Source organism: Tenrec ecaudatus, chromosome 14 (assembly GCF_050624435.1).
Source record: "Tenrec ecaudatus isolate mTenEca1 chromosome 14, mTenEca1.hap1, whole genome shotgun sequence".
NCBI lineage: Eukaryota > Metazoa > Chordata > Mammalia > Afrosoricida > Tenrecidae > Tenrec > Tenrec ecaudatus.
In genome coordinates this window covers 121,801,578-121,818,745 of record NC_134543.1, presented here as the reverse complement: position 1 = coordinate 121,818,745, position 17,168 = coordinate 121,801,578, and the positions used below count along the sequence as shown (strand labels likewise).

General features: G+C 39.7%; 2 protein-coding genes across 2 annotated transcripts in view; both read left to right on the top strand.

Annotated features, from left to right (window-relative positions):
• Positions 1–17,168, top strand: part of ICE2 (interactor of little elongation complex ELL subunit 2) — a 59,220-nt gene that overhangs the window by 29,835 nt on the left and 12,217 nt on the right. The window contains exons 12-13 of the mRNA XM_075532102.1: positions 3,924–4,053; positions 16,601–16,685. Of these exons, the coding sequence (XP_075388217.1) occupies positions 3,924–4,053; positions 16,601–16,685 (215 nt within the window). The remainder of the gene's footprint in view (positions 1–3,923; positions 4,054–16,600; positions 16,686–17,168) is intronic.
• On the top strand, positions 11,426–12,382 carry LOC142426191 (small ribosomal subunit protein uS8-like). Its single transcript, XM_075531646.1, has one exon. It carries the CDS (start codon positions 11,925–11,927, stop codon positions 12,321–12,323), a length of 399 nt encoding a protein of 132 aa, XP_075387761.1. The 5' UTR covers positions 11,426–11,924; the 3' UTR covers positions 12,324–12,382.

The window sequence follows — 17,168 nt, the reverse complement described above, 5'->3', positions numbered from 1 at the left end:
AAGAAGCATCAGTGAGCCCTACAGTGTCTCTGGTTTAGGCTAGGGATTGAGTAAATTTAAAAATGAAGGTGCTCCAACTTTGATTGTTCTGGATCAAGTCCCTGACTACTACTTAATCATATTCAAGAAGAAGTGAAACGAGTAAAAGATTGGTCCACACTAGAAATGTTAGAGCCCAAGAGGCTGCGGATTAGGTGCCTGAGAGCAGTGCTTTTCATAATAGAAATGAAGACATGCCAAACTGTTACGGACTTGATCAGTCTTCTCTTAGATACATAGTGATGTTCTCTGTACTAAAAGATTCGACTTTGTGTGATAATTTCCCCCAGCCTTAACTGTATTTGCCAATTTTGATCATTTAATGTGATTAGTGTCTGAAAGCTCATGAACACCTTGGAAATTTATATTATCAGTGCCATGAGTTGCATTTTCAAGATTTTATTCCTTCCATTGTTTCTTGTTACCTAGCTGAAGTTATTTTGGATCTAAGCCAGCTAGTTTCTTTCACATCTTGCCCTGTGAAACCGCCGTTTTATCTATATTTAGAACAAAGGTTCATGCCCATTATCTCTTAAATAAAAAAAGCTCAAGCAGATTGTGGACACTGGTTTAATTCTCGAATGAAGTGACTTAAGGGCCTTGTCATTCACTGGGCTAGAGTGTGGTTTGTAACTGTGCAGACATAACTTTGTGTATAGGCAATAATTCAGTCTTCATCAAAACACATGGAAAAAGGAGAGCCCCAACGAATAGCTAAATAGAAATCTTACGTTTTTCTGATTTGTCCCACCTAGAGTAGAATTTAAATATTGCAATTAGTACTTGTGATCATTGTAGTTATCATTGTATTAAATAAGTTAATGCACGGGGTTTACGACTCTCGGTAGGATTTAAGTCTTCGTCACCAGAACAGGGATGGTGTTAAAGGAATGGAACTTTAAAAGGGTTGAAGCCATTTTAAAGTTGGTCCTATTTAAGGTTGAATTAGGTAAGAATGCATCTTTAATATTTTCTTACTTACAGTTCAACTTTAGCCAAAGCTTTAGTAAGTTTCTTCCACCTGTGATATTCAAGAACCATCTCTCTGCTGCTTCTCCTTGACTATTCATTCTGTTTTAATGGCTGTTGAGATTTTACTTTCCATGATCATGTATGTGCCCTTCCTTGTCAGAAGCCTCTCCTTGACACCTACGAGGTGTACTTCAGAGAACTTTAATAGAGAAGCCAGTGCCAAATGACGGAATGCTATGACAAGGATCCATGTGAACTTCGGATTAAGCTGTAACTTCATGAACCCTACGCATAATTACGAAATCCCGACTGAGTAACTTTGAATTATTTGCTAGTATCTGTTACTGTCTATTCTCAGTTAACAAGATTTCCTATTGTATCCAGAAATGGTTCAACTATTTAGATGCAGTTAATTTGAAATTTGCATTGGTATTTGAGGGCCAGACTAAAGAATCCTGAGGATGCCAAATGGAAGGAAAGAAGATAGCTAATGGGATCAGCGAGACACCCCCAACCAAGCCCACTGCTTTTGAGTTGTGGTCAACTCAGAGGCCCGCTAGGACAGAGGACAGCTGCTCCTGAGGTTGTCTGAGGCTATCCAGCCATTAGGGGGGCTGAGCCTCCTCTTTTCCCCGAGAAGCTGCCTGTGGGTGTAAAATACTCACCTTGTGCTTAGCAGCTCACTGAAATAGCGACTTGGAAATTCATATAAAAACATTTCAAAGATTATTTTTCTTTTTTTTTTAACATTTCAAAGATGTATGTGAAAAATTGGGAAGCAGAGAACCAAGCAGCCCTAGCCCTTGGCAGGGATAGGAGCTATCCAGCAAATAGTAAATTTAGTTTTTCTAAAAACTGATTGTACTTAAGATTTTAATTTTTAAGAAAAAATACTTATGTTTTCTTTCCACTGGCTTCCTGGAGATGGCAGTAGACTACATATAGAAATTAAAACCAGATTTACGGCTTGTATTTTGTACATATAGAGCATTATGATCAAAGAAAGTCCCCCAAAGTAACTTTTTTTCAGGAATTCTTTATATTTTTTATGTTAAAAAACCAACTGGAGTTAGCTCTCGTGTCCATTCATTATCCAGAAAGAGAATTTGCCTTATTAGTCATTCTTTTCCTAACTCTGCTCTAACCCAGCCAGATGTCCTTGAGCCGGTTTCTCAATTTGTAGATTTCTTAAAAAAAAAAATCTTGCATCTATCTACTGTAAGAGGTACTATAAGAGATTATACATTATACGCAGACTATCAGCTACCAAAGAAATATAGACAAGTGCTTTTAAAATTATAATTATGCTATTATCACTGTACTTACTTATTTTTTAATTCCGACATTTTAGGGTCTTATTACTCAAAGTATGGTTTCTAAAAGTACAACTTGTTAAAAGTCAAAAACATTGGTTCCCACCCCGGAATCTGCATTTTAATAAAATCACCATGCTATAAGAAATTCTGCTTTTGTTTTATACCATTCAAAGGTTCAAATATGCATCTTATGTGCTGTTGACAGCAAATACCATTGGATTTAAATTGTTCTTACCATCTCCATTGTACCAAGCCCACTAAGTTTGTCACTTTGTGAAAAACAGGAAAAGTGGAAATATTGACTCGATTATATGAATGAAGAAAGCTCAAGACAATTTCAGAAGTGCTAATTAACCATACCATTTTGCCTAAGTCCTTTAAATCGTAACGTTTTCTAACCATAGCTGAAAATGGAAAGACCTCGATTCAAAGTATAATTTTTTTTACAAAAATAAAAACACGAGTGTAGTGGGTACCACTAGAGTTATATTACTTCACAAAGATCCTGTATTCCCTACATATCTATCCTCTTTTAAACTAATAATAGATAGTCCTTTATTCCGTATCCAGTAAACTCTGAATGGATAATATGTTTCCTAGTGCTGCTGTAGCAATAACACCACAAAGAACAGACATTTATTTTCTCACTGTCTGGGAGCTTATCATTCCAAATGAGGATTTAGCCGTGTTGAGATAGTGGTTGCTTGCAGGTATCTGCCGTCCTTGCCACATGACGTTTCCCTGTGCCTATTCTGTTCTAATGAGAGGCCATCAGAAGGGCTTAGGTTTAGGGCCCACCTTCCCCATGCACTCATTAACACAACAAGAAACCCCTATTTCCAGACAGGGTCTTGGGTACAGCTGTGGCATTAGGACATCAACATAGTTTTGAAGGGACGCAGCTCAACACTTAGTGCCTGGAATAAAGCGTTTGTATTAATGAAGATGGTGACATCCACAGGTATCCAGGCAGGTATTAATGCTTGTGTATTTATAGAATGGAAAACATTTTTCTCCAAATATTTGTCTTAATACAATGTGACTCCTTCTTTGAAGGGGCAGAAACCTGAATCTTTACGCTTTTTTATCCTCTTGAGAATAAATTTTATATTTCACACTCATTGCCTTTCAGCATCTCGTTGTGAACTTTTGAGCAATGATGCTCAAATGATGTCTCATAAGACTGGTCCCAGGGTTTCTGCTGTCAGTCGTATTTCCTGACAAGTAGAATGTGTGCATCCATGTGGAGAATATGTTGATTTGGAGTGCAAGGTTCTCTCTCTTACTTCCACTTCTTGCCTATCTATTCTCAGTGGATTTTGACAAGTAGGAAATAGGCAACAGGGCCCCACTGAAAGATGGCAGCCGTCCCACGCTCAGAGCAGCACAGGAGTCTGTCATCTTTGAGCAGGGCACTGCAGCCTGTCACATCCCACCATACTAGAAATGTGCCTGTTGCGTGGGACATATATGCTCTTCTTGTGTCTGCCATGATGAAATCCCTGGGAACCTGTTTGAAGCCCCGCTACATAAGTAAAATGTATTTGCTACTAAATCAGTGGATCTTTAAAAAAATTGAACAACCTTGCATTGCAGCAATTTCCAGTGTATGTGCTACCAAAGGTGGAATATCAAGCTTGTTACGGAGTTGAAGCTCTGACTGAAAGTGAACTTTGTCGTTTATGGACTGAAAGTTTATTGCATTCCAACTGCTCATTTTATGTTGGTAAGTTATATTAGAGCCTTTGGTTCTTTCTCCTTTAAAAATCTTGTCCATTCATTAGTTTTGTATTTTCTTTTTTGCTTTGTTTTTGTGGATTTTGGCATATTGTTTAGTTTGAACGTTACCTCTGGGAAGGTGGAAAACTTTTTTTGTAATCACAGTGAAGGGGACATTGAGCTTAGCTGCCCACATTTAGTATTGTGTTAATCCGGTTGACTTGAAAAACAAATTTATTAACACGCATTTGTGTATTAAAAAGAGGTTTATATACAAGAGCAATTGAATATTGAGAAAACATCCCAGCCCAGTCCAGATCAAGTCCGTAAGTCTGATATTAGCCCATATGTTCGGTACCAATCTATAAAGCCCTCTTCTGACTCACAAAACACATGAAGTGACGCGGAATGTAGGAAGGTCACAGGCCAGTGGGTGGGAAGTCTTGTGGATCCAGTGGTGTTGTAAGCATCTCAGCGCTGACACAGGTCTCCACATGGCTTTTCCAGCTCCCAGGGTTCTAGCGTAGTTCCATGTATCTTGTCAGCTAGTATGTCTCGCAGGGACTGAGCAGAGAGAGAGAGCATGTGTGTGTCTCCTGCCTCCAAGGAGGAAATAACGGATTTCCCAGAGTTCTCAGGAGAAGGCCGTGCCCACCCAGAGGCCTCCTTGGCTATGATCTGATTGAGAGGCTAGACTCCACCTCTTCACTCTGAATCTGCTCCAGTTGACCAACGTTTTTATAACTACCACAAGTCTCAAACTGTTGTTTTTTAATAGTTCTATTGTGCTATAATTAACATCATATAATTCAGTCGTTCAATCATATTAAAAAGGGTTGTGTAACCATCACCACGTTGAACTTTTGATCATTGTCTTCCTTGTACCCATTGCTGCCAGGTAGTTTTGTGTTTCCAAGGTCATGATTGTTTACCTAACTTTCTATTAAAGCACCGTTCCTGCATAATTAAATTGCAGAATAGAGCTAGTGATGTCTAATGTTTTGATTTTCTTTTAGTCTATGCCTATATAGCTAGCAAGATAGCTTAATAATTAAAACATTTATTGTACAGTATAATTATTTTAAAATATAGATATGTTTTCTAACAAGCTTCTTAAGATACTAGCTTATTAGCTTAAACCTATTTTGAAATTTTCTTAAAATGGTTATAATCTTTTAAACATCTCAAATCTCTGAATGGAGTGACCTTTGACAATTTTTGTTTTTCAAATGAGATAGCTAAGGGTTTAAATTGCGTTGGTCACAAATTCATGAACAGTAGATACAAAGGGGTACCCCTAAAAAGCAGATTTTTTTCCCAAAGTTATGTATTTAAATTTTTTTACAAAACAACCTTATCACCTTCAAAGTAATCTCCATTACACTTAATGCATTTGTCAAATCTGCGATTCCATTCTTGGAAACATTTTTCAAAGTCATCTGTTTGGATGGCTGACAGCACCACCCTCGCTTTTTTCTTCACCTCTTCTACACCATCAAATCACTGTCCTTTCATGTCCTTCTTCATTCCCAGAAACAAAAAGAAGTCACATGGAGAGAGGTCAGGTAAATAAGGTGCATGGCTCAAGAGAAGCATGCTGTTTTGGGGTCAAAAACTGGCACACTGAGATAGATGGCTGTGTGAGCATGTCATGGTGGCAAAACCAGTCCCCTGTCTGCCACAAATCAGGCCTTTTTTGTCCCACCCTGTAATGCAGTCTTTAGAGAACCTCTACTAGAAAGCCTGATTAACAGTCTGACCTGATGAAACAAACTCCACTCGTACACTTGAGGTCTTCCCATAGCTTTGTGTTCAACATCACAACAGTCTCTGCGCCATTTTTCCCAAGCAGGAAACAAAATTTCACAGCCACACACTGTTCTCTGAAATCGGCCATCACAAAAAACAAGGTTCGAGCAAAATTGCTTTCACGGAAAAATTCACTGTGACCAGAGAGAACCTTCCCAGGCAACGCCACTGGGCGCACTGACTCGAGTGAGTTGTTCGATGCTTTCCTAATGGGAAAATGTGTCTTATGAAAGCCCCGCTCCGCCAGCGCCAGTCCAGTCGTCTTCGGGTACCCCTCGTGTAATTCGTGTAATGGATTACTTGTTCACTATAATTGATACTGTCCTCAGGAACTACAATACCTAATCCCATGCATTACACTTAGCTGCTCTTCCATGAGCCTCAGCGTACTTTTTATTTTTACGTGTGGATTTTTATTTTAGCCCTAGCCCATCTTCCCACTAGATAGTATTTACTAAGTCATTGTTATCAGAAAGACCCTCCTCTCCCTGCTGCTGCCAGTGTTACCTTTGTGACCAGTTTCTGATGAAACTATATTCTCTTAGTGCTTAGCTGAATTCCTTTGTATGTCCTTCATTCTAGGAATGTGTCTTTCCTGCTTCTTTTCAGTCCCTTGAATTTTTTCCAAATTGATTAATCATAAACAATTATGAAATTGTTTTCGTATTTTACGAAAAAATGAAGGATTCACTTGTTAACCTAAAGCAAACATGGTTAGATTTATAATCACTCACTGCCACTCTCCTCCTACTTTATTACTTGAGTGCTTTCCATTTCAGTGCAGCTAAAAACATTCCTGTAAATGTGTATTAGTACAGTGTACACACAGTATATGTACTAATGCTGGAAATACTAGGTTATAGGTTAAGCATACATTTAACTTCCGAAGATAATTCCAAAGTTTTCCATAGAAGTTGTGCTTACTCAGAGTTACACATTTATTAGCAGTGTATATCCCAGCTTCTTCTTATTCTGGCCAATTACTTGGCCTTGTCAGTCTGTTTAGTGTAGCTGTCGAGTTTGCATATTAATATCTGAGTACCTTAATTGCTCTTCCTTGGTTATATATGAGGTTGGGCCTTCTTTCATGTGATTACATAATCACTTGGCTGTTCGATTCAAATAGAATTTTGGTTGTGAGTTGCCTGCTCATACCTTCTACCAGTTTTTCTTTTGAGTTGTCTGTCTGCCTGCCCTCTTGATAGGTATGTTACACACGTTTGCGACCCGTTTTGTGATTTGCCTTTTGCATTCTCTTAATGGTGTCTTTTCAACTGGCATGGAGTCTCTTTTCTGTGTGGTTAGTACTTTTTATCATTACTTAAGAAATCTTCCTGTACAGCAAGGTCATGAAGTTAATCTGCTTGTTCCCATCCAGAAGTGTATTGTTTTCATCCTTTTAGATATATAATTTACCTGGAATTAATATAGAAAAGGAGGCCTCATAGAATGGCCAGTGTGTAGCGTCCTTTACTAGAAAGATCATCCTTTCCCCGCTGTTCTCCAGTGCCACTGTGTACAGGTCATACGTGTTGGTCTGACTCCGGCCTTCCTCGTTGTCTATACCACACCTTCCTAATTACACTAGACGTATGATTTGTTTCAGAGTTTTGGGCTACTGTTGCCCTTTGCATTTCAAATTTTAGAATAAGTTTGTGAATATCTACCCACACTATCCAGAGTAGATTATAGGAAGAAGAGTGCGGCGTCAGGGTTGGAGGAAGATTTATGTACAGCCTGTGATAAGCAGATGGCATAACCTTGCTTGCTTGAACCTAAGGAAGACTTGAAGCCCTTGCTGATGGAGATCAAGCACTGCAGCCCTCGTATTGATGGTGTTCCCCTACCATTAACCCCATGGTTTGTGTAAATAGAAGTTCCCTTGTGGGTTTCTAGGACTGTGACTCTTTATGAGTAGAAAGCCTTGTCTTTCTCCTGTGGAGTGGCTGGTGGTTTAGAACTACTGACCTTGCGGTTAGCAGCAATATGTAATTATAGCATGAGGGCCCTTAGGAACTGTGATAATTACTCAAATTAATGAATTTGAATTTATGTTTAATAATATGTTTTGCTATATGCTATTTGACACTGCTGTTCAGGAACTTTTAAAATCTGTTATTATTTCCCCTTACTAAGCTGTGTCTACTCTTTTTTTTTTTTTTAAGCCATCAGTTGAGCCCTTAATTGCAAATATTGTATTTTTAATCTCTAGATCGGCGGTTCTCAAACTGTGGGTTGCGACCCCTTTGGGGGTTGAATGACCCTTTCACAGGGGTCACCCGTTCATAACAATACCAAAATTACAGTTTTTCAGTAGCAACGAAAATAATGTTATGGTTGGGGGTTCATCACAGCATGAGGAACTGTATGAAAGGGTCGCAGCATTAGGAAGGTTGAGAACCACGGTTCTAAATTTTTAAAATTTATATATATATATATATATATATATATATACACACATACACATATATATAGTTTATAGCTCTCTGGAAATTCTTTTTTCTTAAACAGGTATAATTATTTCTGTTTCTAGTAACTGCTATATAAATTTGTCTTTTGTTGTGTATTTTTCCCCATGTTGTAGACTAGGGCCAGATAGTGTTTATGAAAAGTAATGATTTGAGGACTAAGTTGTTTCCTTTGATAGAATTGCTTTTCTTTGCTTTTGACCAGCAGCCAGCAGCACTGGCAGTCCTGGCTCACCTTAATCAAATGACATGCACTGAGATGATTGCAGCCTCGGCTCTGGACAGGAACAGGGCTGGTTTGCTCTTGTTTCACTAAGGTGTAGCCATTCAGTACCTGTGAACAGAAGAATTAGTGTAGCACACCTGAAACTGCCCGTCTCTAGAAAGGCCTCTTTGCAAAGCTGGCCTTTGGCTGGAGCTTGGGAGTTTGACAAACAAACAGTTGGCCACACTGACTTAAAATGTACACGAACCCATAAACATGGTACAGTGTGCCTAAATTGTACAAACACTGTGGCTTATTCCAAATATCTTTTATTTCCCGAGAATCTAGTTTGGTGTGCGATCTTGAACATGGAGTCTCTGACCAGTTCCCTGCGCTAGTGCGTAGCTCACTGGAGAACTGCAGTGCGCCCTGGTCGGGGAGGACTCTTCTGCCTGTGTGTCTCTCTCTCTCTCTACTTTGCCCCATGCTGCATTTCCTCTTGCTGGTCTTCCTTTTGCTTTGTATCTTCTCGCTGTTACAAATCTTAGCCAAGAGTGGTACTGTAAAAAATTTTATAGCTCGTTTATCTTCTGAGTCCTCTGATCTGTAATAGACAGTCACAAAACCTGTGGGTAGTCTGGGCTACCTCAGACATAGGATCCCAATTCAAAGTTGTAAGAGTTTACCTCATTAATGGTCCTTAAATTCCAGTTTTTGCTTCCCTAATCACAGAAGATTGTTGAAAACTCATTCGTTTCTTAGCCTCTCTGTGGCCTTTTCCCGATTTGACAGACACTAATAAGTTAGAAGCAGCTGTCAGAGCCAGGCTTATGGCTATGGGAGTCCTCCTTCCTCTAAGTGTTGGCTCTTCTACCTTCACAAACATATTCCCACTCCTCTTTCCTAGTTTCTCTGTGCTGTCATCACTTACAATATTTCTTACCTATCTTTTGCTTTCGCTACTTGATATCACAAGCACCTAGCACATAGGGAATATTCAGTAAATACTTACAGAATGAATAAAGTGGGCGTCCGTATTTGGTTGAAGAAACCGTAAAAGTGGAGGATAGAGGAAATGGTAGAAAATTGACCCTGAAATTCATATTCTCTATTTACTGTTCCAAGCAAGAATAAACAAAAGCATTGGGATACACACAGAAAATATCAGACCATTTCTTAATAGTTCATTTTCCCTACAAAAATTAAAAGTAGTACTCATAACGCATATGTCATTTGACAAGTGGTGAATTCTCTTTAATGTTTGTTATAGAGTCCTGCCCAGTTAGCATGGAAGGAATCCTCAGTATCTGTAGCGATACTGAGAGAATCTCCGTCTGGCTTCAGGAGACAGTTTCCTAAACCCCACAAGAATCGTCACCCAGAGTTGTGCAATAGAGCATCCTTGTGTACGCAGAGAGGGAAAAAAATACTACTTTGTCATCCTATAAGGATTGACATTGTGCCCTAAGTTGTTACAGTGTGCTTTCCCACTACAGGACATCTCTAGATTAACTTTATTAGGAATAATAATGCAAAACATAAGGTACTTTCTATTGATGGTATTGAGAGAGATCATGACAATCTTGCATGTAACACAAGAGGTTTGCTGATTATTTTATAGCAGCACTTAAAAAATTGAAAAGAAAAATGAAACAAGTTGTTGGACTTATATTTATTTTAAATCAAAAGTTCTACATATATGCTCATCGTTCCTTGAATCTTAAGACCATTTATTAATAATATCAGTATTGCTGCCTTTTTCCACATAATCTGCCTTTCCATGGTAGAAGTGGAGTTTAATGTGGATGAGCTACTTTTTTGAAAGATACTTTGTAATATAAGGGACTGTCAAAGTTGGTAGGAAAATATAATTAAAAGATAATGGCGTTTTTCCACAAACTTTTAAAGTCCCCTATACTATGGAAAGAGCATTTTGAAAACAGGTGCTTGAAATGTGTTCATTGATTTTGTTGCCAGAAATGAAGAATGTTGAATATCACTTATTGTCAAAAGTGCATCATACTGCAAGTTTATTAAAGATTGGAATCCAATTAAGGATGAAAACTGCCTTAAAAATCTCCCCAAGCCCTCAAGTTGTTTCAGGCCTGGTTCTGTGAACTGTTAGTTCTTGTAACAAGTACATTCTCCGGCAATAGGCGTCTGTTCCTTCTCTGACTTGGGAGTTAAAAACCCGAGACTTTACAGCAACTATGGAGTGGTGCTGTGGAGTAAGCCTTAGGCTGTTATCTGCAAATCTGTAGTTCAAATGCTCCATCCGCTCTGTAAGAGGAATACAAGACTTTCCACTTCCATAAAGATGTACAGTCTCAGAAACCCTATAGAACAGTTCCTACTGTGTCATAGAGTGGATGCTAGAGTCCCCTGAGTGGCAGCTGCCTTCAGAGATTGGAATGCAGCCCTCTCAGCATCTTTTAGAAAATAAAGAAAACCTGAATAGCATTAGGATAGATGGACAGTTACTAGAAAAATTTCAGCTAAAACCTTTGTGCAACTGATGGATGGTATTTATAAAAACATCATGCTTTAGTAATGATAGCAATGATAAACTTGTTCCCTATCGATCATAGAATCATTGTTTATACAAGGGGGAAGCCCCCTCGAAAATCCGAAATTGTGCCGGGTGGAGGAGAGCTTTTGAAGTGTGCATTTTCCTGCTAGATAAGCATAGAGCAACTCGCTCTGAGTCAGTGCACCCAGTGGCGCTGCCTGGGAAGGTTCTCTCTGGTCACAGGAATTTTTTCATGAAAGCAGTTTTCCTCAAAGTTAGTTGGGTTTTTTTTTTGTTTGTTTGTTTTTTGTGATGCCTGATTTAAGAGAGCTGTGTGCGGCTGTGAAATTTTGTTTCCTGTTTAGGAAAAATGCTTCAGAAACTGTTGTGATGTTGAACACAGCTTACAAGGACAGCACTATGGGAAAAACTCAAGCGTACAAGTGGTTTTCTCGTTTCAAAAAAGGTAAAATATTGATTGATGACAAACCTCATTCTGGATGTCCACCAGGTTCCCGAACAGACGACAAAACTGTCAACTCGTACTGCATTTGGAGTCCATCCCACCAGCTCAGATTGTTAATCAAGCTTTCAATTCAGAGATTCTGGAAAGATTGCCTAACAGTGTACAGGGAAAAAAAAAAGGCCTGATTTGTGGCAGATGGAAGACAGGTTTTGCCACCACGACAGTGCATCTGCTTATGCAGCCACCTCCATGTGCCAGATTTTGGCTAAAAACATCGTGCCTCTCTTGCCTCACACACCTGATTCACCTGACCTCACTCTGTGTGGCTTCTTTTTGTTTCCACAGTTGCATAGGGGCTGGAAAGGACAGCAATCTGATGACATAGAAAAAGTGAGGGGCTTCCTCTTTCCGTGCCGCCATCATGGTGCGCATGAACGTCCTGGCCGACGCTCTCAAGAGCATCAATAATGCCGAGAAGAGAGGCAAGCGCCAGGTTCTCATTAGGCCGTGCTCCAAGGTCATTGTCCCGTTTCTTACTGTGTTGGTGAAGCACGGCTACATTGGTGAATTTGAAATCATTGATGACCACAGAGCTGGGAAAATTGTAGTGACTCTCACGGGCAGATTAAGATTAAACAAGTGCGGAGTGATCAGCCCTAGAGTTGACGTGCAGCTCAAAGATCTAGAAAAGTGGCAGAACAACCTGCTCCCTTCCCGGCAGTTCGGTTTCATCGTGCTGACGCCCTCCGCCGGCATCATGGACCACGAGGAAGCCAGGCGGAAACACACAGGAGGGAAAATCCTGGGCTTCTTTTTCTAGGGATGTAATGCATCGAAACAAATAAAACGCCGAATTGGATAAAAAAAAAAGTGAGGGAAAAAAATTAGGAAGGTGCTGTCAGCCATCCCAACAGATGAGTTTAAAAAATGTTTCCAAGAATGGAATCTCAGATTTGACAAATGTGTTAAGTGTAACGGAGAGTACTTTGAAGGTGATAAGGTTGTTTTGTAAAAAAGTTCAAATACATACCTACGGGGGTAAAATTCCTTTTTTTTTTTTAAGGTATGTATATATATATATATACATACACACTTCACATAGTTGCATCACAGTATTTATTTATTAAACTAAGACTTAAGTGAAAATGAAGCATGACTAATACATTGTATATTTTTATATCATTTCAAAACATGTTGGTCTCATCTTTTTCCTGAGTACTGGCTGGTGGTTTCGCACTGCTGACTATGTGGTTAACAGATCAGCATGCTCCCACTGTGCCACCAGGACTCTTCTCATGTGTCTTAGAATTGTAAAATCTAGCCTGAAGATTCCCATGTGCTCCTGCCCTCTCATTCATGCACTCAGTGCTCCATATTTCTTTCTCAGCTGTGACCTGGATTTTCCACATCCAACCACTGCTAGCCACTCCTCTGTTTAACTATTTGATCGCACATCTCCCCAGTCCATTCTCATAATCTCAAGACTTCACGGAAATTTCAAGATCATTTCTCCTCAGAAATTAGGTTGATGGTCATTACAAAGATTTTTTTTTTAATGACCAATAGAGGTAGAGATGACCTACATGATTTAAAGATTCAGATTAGGCATATATTTTATGAGGTATAAGTGACCTATCTCAGGAAACAAATTATTTCCTTTAACTGAAGAGCGTCTTGTGTTACAGGATTCTAGTTGAGTAGTTCTTAAACTTTAGTGTGCGACGCAATCATTTGGAGAACTTTGTAAGTAGAGATCGCTGACCCTGGCATCTGTTTGTTGGTCTGGATTCCTAGTATGTTCTCACATGACACTGATGCTGATGCTGCTGGTCCAGGGACCATACTTGAGAACTACTGCTCTTGTATCTCAGGAAAAAAAGATAGTTGTACTGCTTTTTTTGTTGCTTTGTTATGAACATTTTCTCTTCGAGATTCTAGTACTCCTTTTATCATGTAGCACCATAAGAGCCTTAAGATGTACCTGTCTACAGAAATTTCCCAGGGAGCCCTATCCCATCTTCTGTATGCACCTTCCGGTCTTACATATCTGTGTTATAGACAACTGACATACAGATACCCTGCTATATTGACTATGAACATTTTCATAAAGTACAAACTTCCCTTCTGACCCGATGAAATAGCATATGGGTCGTAGGCAAAGGAAAAGGGAAATCTAATGCCACATTTGCCCAAGGCCGATTCCTGTGATGCAGAGACCAGACATGACTCCACTCCAATTTCCTTTGCCCTATTCTGACATTGACTCTCCCAAACATTCTATTTCTCTCCTGGGCTTGATAATGTGTTGCAGTAGCCACACACAACTCATAGACAATGCTCGTGACTGTGGAGTTTATTAGGGAAGGAAAGTGTTGAGCACACAGTTATTTTTGTCCACAGAGCCTTGTCTCTGCCGTCCTGGAAGACTCGTCCTGCTCTGGTCCTTGGTTTCTTGGCCTTGTGGTCCCTTGGTCTGTTCTTCGTCCCCCAGGACAGGAAGCTTACCTGCTGTTCTGGTGCACAGTTAGTTCCTCTGCTTTATCTCATGGTCTCAGTACAGCGGCCCCTAGCGCCTCTTCTGCCTGCGCCACTTCAGGCAGAGATCTGACGTGCACTCTGCTAGTGGCCCTTTTTTCTTGATAGTGTTGGATTCTCTGATCTCGTTTCTGAGATGGCTCACGTTTATACCCAGCAGAATGGCAAAACTGACCAATCTTCAAGTTAGAGTCCGATATACATTATGTGCATCATACTGTCCCACTGTTGCTGCTCGAGGGACTACCTCTGGCACCATAGTGCATTACATACTGAGCTGCGGACCACAAGGTCAGTGGTTCGAACCCATCAACTACCCATGGGGGCAAAAATTGAAGCTGTCTACTCCTGTAAATATTTAAAATCTCTGAAACCCCAAGGGACAGGTCTACTCTGTCCTAGTAGGGTTGCTATGAGTCGGAATTGACTCCATAGCAGTGTTTTGTTTTAGGTTTTTATGCATTCACAAACGTACTTCATTTGTATTAGTATTATATAAGATACTACTTCCCAACTTTGATGCACATTTTTAAAAGTATAGAGCACACACTGATACAGAAGAGATTGCTCATGGCTGACGAGCAATGATCAGACCAAGACTGACTGAAGAGAAAAACATCTCAAGCACATGTATGATTCACTTGAGGCCCACAGGTTAGAAAGCCTCAGAATTCAGAGATGGTCAACTCCTTGATGCTCTATGTTGTCCTAGCACTTCGCTTGGTGTTCGTCGCATGTGTGTCTAATTCCTAGGGAAGGGGATGAATCCCATTGTCCTTTCGTTCTGCTTTCCCATGAACTTTCTGAGGCCCCTCTTATGTTTGACTACCTGTATTTGACATATACAATAGTACGTACTTCTTGTGAGATACCTTTGGAAAGGTAAGAATTGTTCACGAGTATCCCCAAAGATATATTTAATGTGCGTATTACAATGTTAGTTGTACTTGATCCCCCTTTCCTGTACTTCCGAGGGAGCGCTGGTGCCATAGGGGTTCTGCATTGGGCTGCTAGCCGCGGGGTCAGCAGGGCAAAGCCACCAGCTCTTTTCTCCTCCCCTCGATTGTGGCAGCCTTGGAAGCCCACGGGGCAGTTCTGCTCTGTCCTGTAGGGTCACTGTGAGCTGAAATAGAGTCGATGGCAGTGGATTTAGTTTGAATTCTGGAGTTGTCTACACCTATGGTGGTATCGTGGCTATGAGTTGGGCTATAATCCGAAACATCAGCAGGTTGAAATCACCAGGAGCTCCATGGAAGAAAGCCCGGGGTTTCTACTCCCATAACGGTTAGTCTCAGAAACCCGCAGGGCTTTGCGATGAGTCGGCATTGACACCTTGGCTGTGAGTGTGAGTTTTTTCCCGGTTATTAAACCATTGAAGTGTGTGATACCCAACTGCCAAGAAGTCATTTCTGACTTACAAAGACACTATATAGGGCTTCCAAGATTGAAAATCTTAATGAGATTTGAATCACCAACGGTCCAGGTTATAAGCAGCCCACCACGTCTGCCACACCGCCATCTGGGCTCCCATAAAATATGTCATCATTAGTGGAAGCACCACTGTCTCGTGAGGCTGAGAAAGGCAGAGGCCAAGCCACAGCTTGACACAGGAAAGTAGCAAGTGGGCGTGGGAGCAAGGGGATTTGTTGTCCTCGAAGGAACACACATTTTAAAAATATTTGTAAATCTTTTTATGTGTACAGAGCAAATGAATAAAAGGGGGCTAGATATGAAAATGAGATGTTAGATAATGCTTAATGATGTCAGCTCCCCAGGGAACTTGTTTTAATAATTAAATACTGAAAGTTAAAAATAAAAACAAAAGTAGTATTGTTTTTAGCATTGGTGAAAGGTTATACTCAGGGCAATTGATGGTACAATAACCTCTCTGTTATTTTTACTTGAATTAACCATAGAACATGTGATGAGGATTGTCTTTCTCGGCAATCTTCCTTGGTACACCCCAAGGCCCCAGTGTTGTGTTACTGCCTGTGTTAGGAGTATACACATTACTTTTTTAAAAGGAAGTTTGCTATGTTGTCTTTTGAGAATTCTAGAGTTATCTCATGTTTGTACTAAAGTAAGACTTTTTCCAACAGACTTTTATTTTAGCCTTCGGAAATCCTATGGACCATTTCAATTAAAAATAATAAGCCACTGTTTTTTCCCGAAGAATGAGAGAAGCAACAGATTGTGACCAATATTGGCCTTATTGGCTTCCTTTGGCAATAGCACATTTTTCGTTAAGAAATTCCTTTGTTATGTAACTTTAATTGCTATTAGAAACACCAATATTTTAATACTTGTTATTCTTAAATTTTGGCCTTAGAGGTGAATTTTGTATGTGACCATTTAGCAAATATGTGATAATGAATACATATTATATTTTGTCTTTTAAATACGTTACATACATAAGTTTTATTGTTCTTTTAGAATGTATTTAAAGATATTTTCCCATTATTAATATGTTATAAAGACATCTTTTAAGGAAATTAAATAACTCATTAGATTTTGGGTTTTTAAATACTGCAGTACTTTTTTAACTTTGATATTCTGTGTTAGGGCATATTGACGCATTTACTTCAAAACTCTTCCTGCTTGAGGAAATTACCTCCGAAGAATTAAAAGAAAAGTTGTCAGCTCTCAAGTAAGAAAGTTTACTTTGTGGTAGCAATAGAAAAGCTTACTAATACGATTGTTTTTCCTTTATCTCTAAATATTGGTTAAGTTATTTTCAAGGCTTTTTATACATTGAGGCTTCCCTTTACCCAAATGCGACCGTGTTAATCATCTCCAAGTTAAATGTGTTGCTAGGACAACAGCCTTTCTACATAAGATAATGGGAGATAGAATAAGAGTGGCTCACTGGGGAGGTTTGGGGCCGGACAGTTACCCTCTCTTCGCTCCCTGATTATCTACTCGGATAGTGGTTATGCATTGGGCTGCAATGCGGTTGCAAGGTCAGCAGTTTGAAGCCACTAGAAGGACAAGGCTGTCTACTCCCGTAGAGTTACAGTCTCAGAAACCCACAGAGCAGTTGTACCCTATCTTGTAGGGTGGCTGTGAGTCAAAGTGATTTGATGGCGTTGAGAGTTAACATCTAAAACTTTGTCCATTTACCAAGGATTAT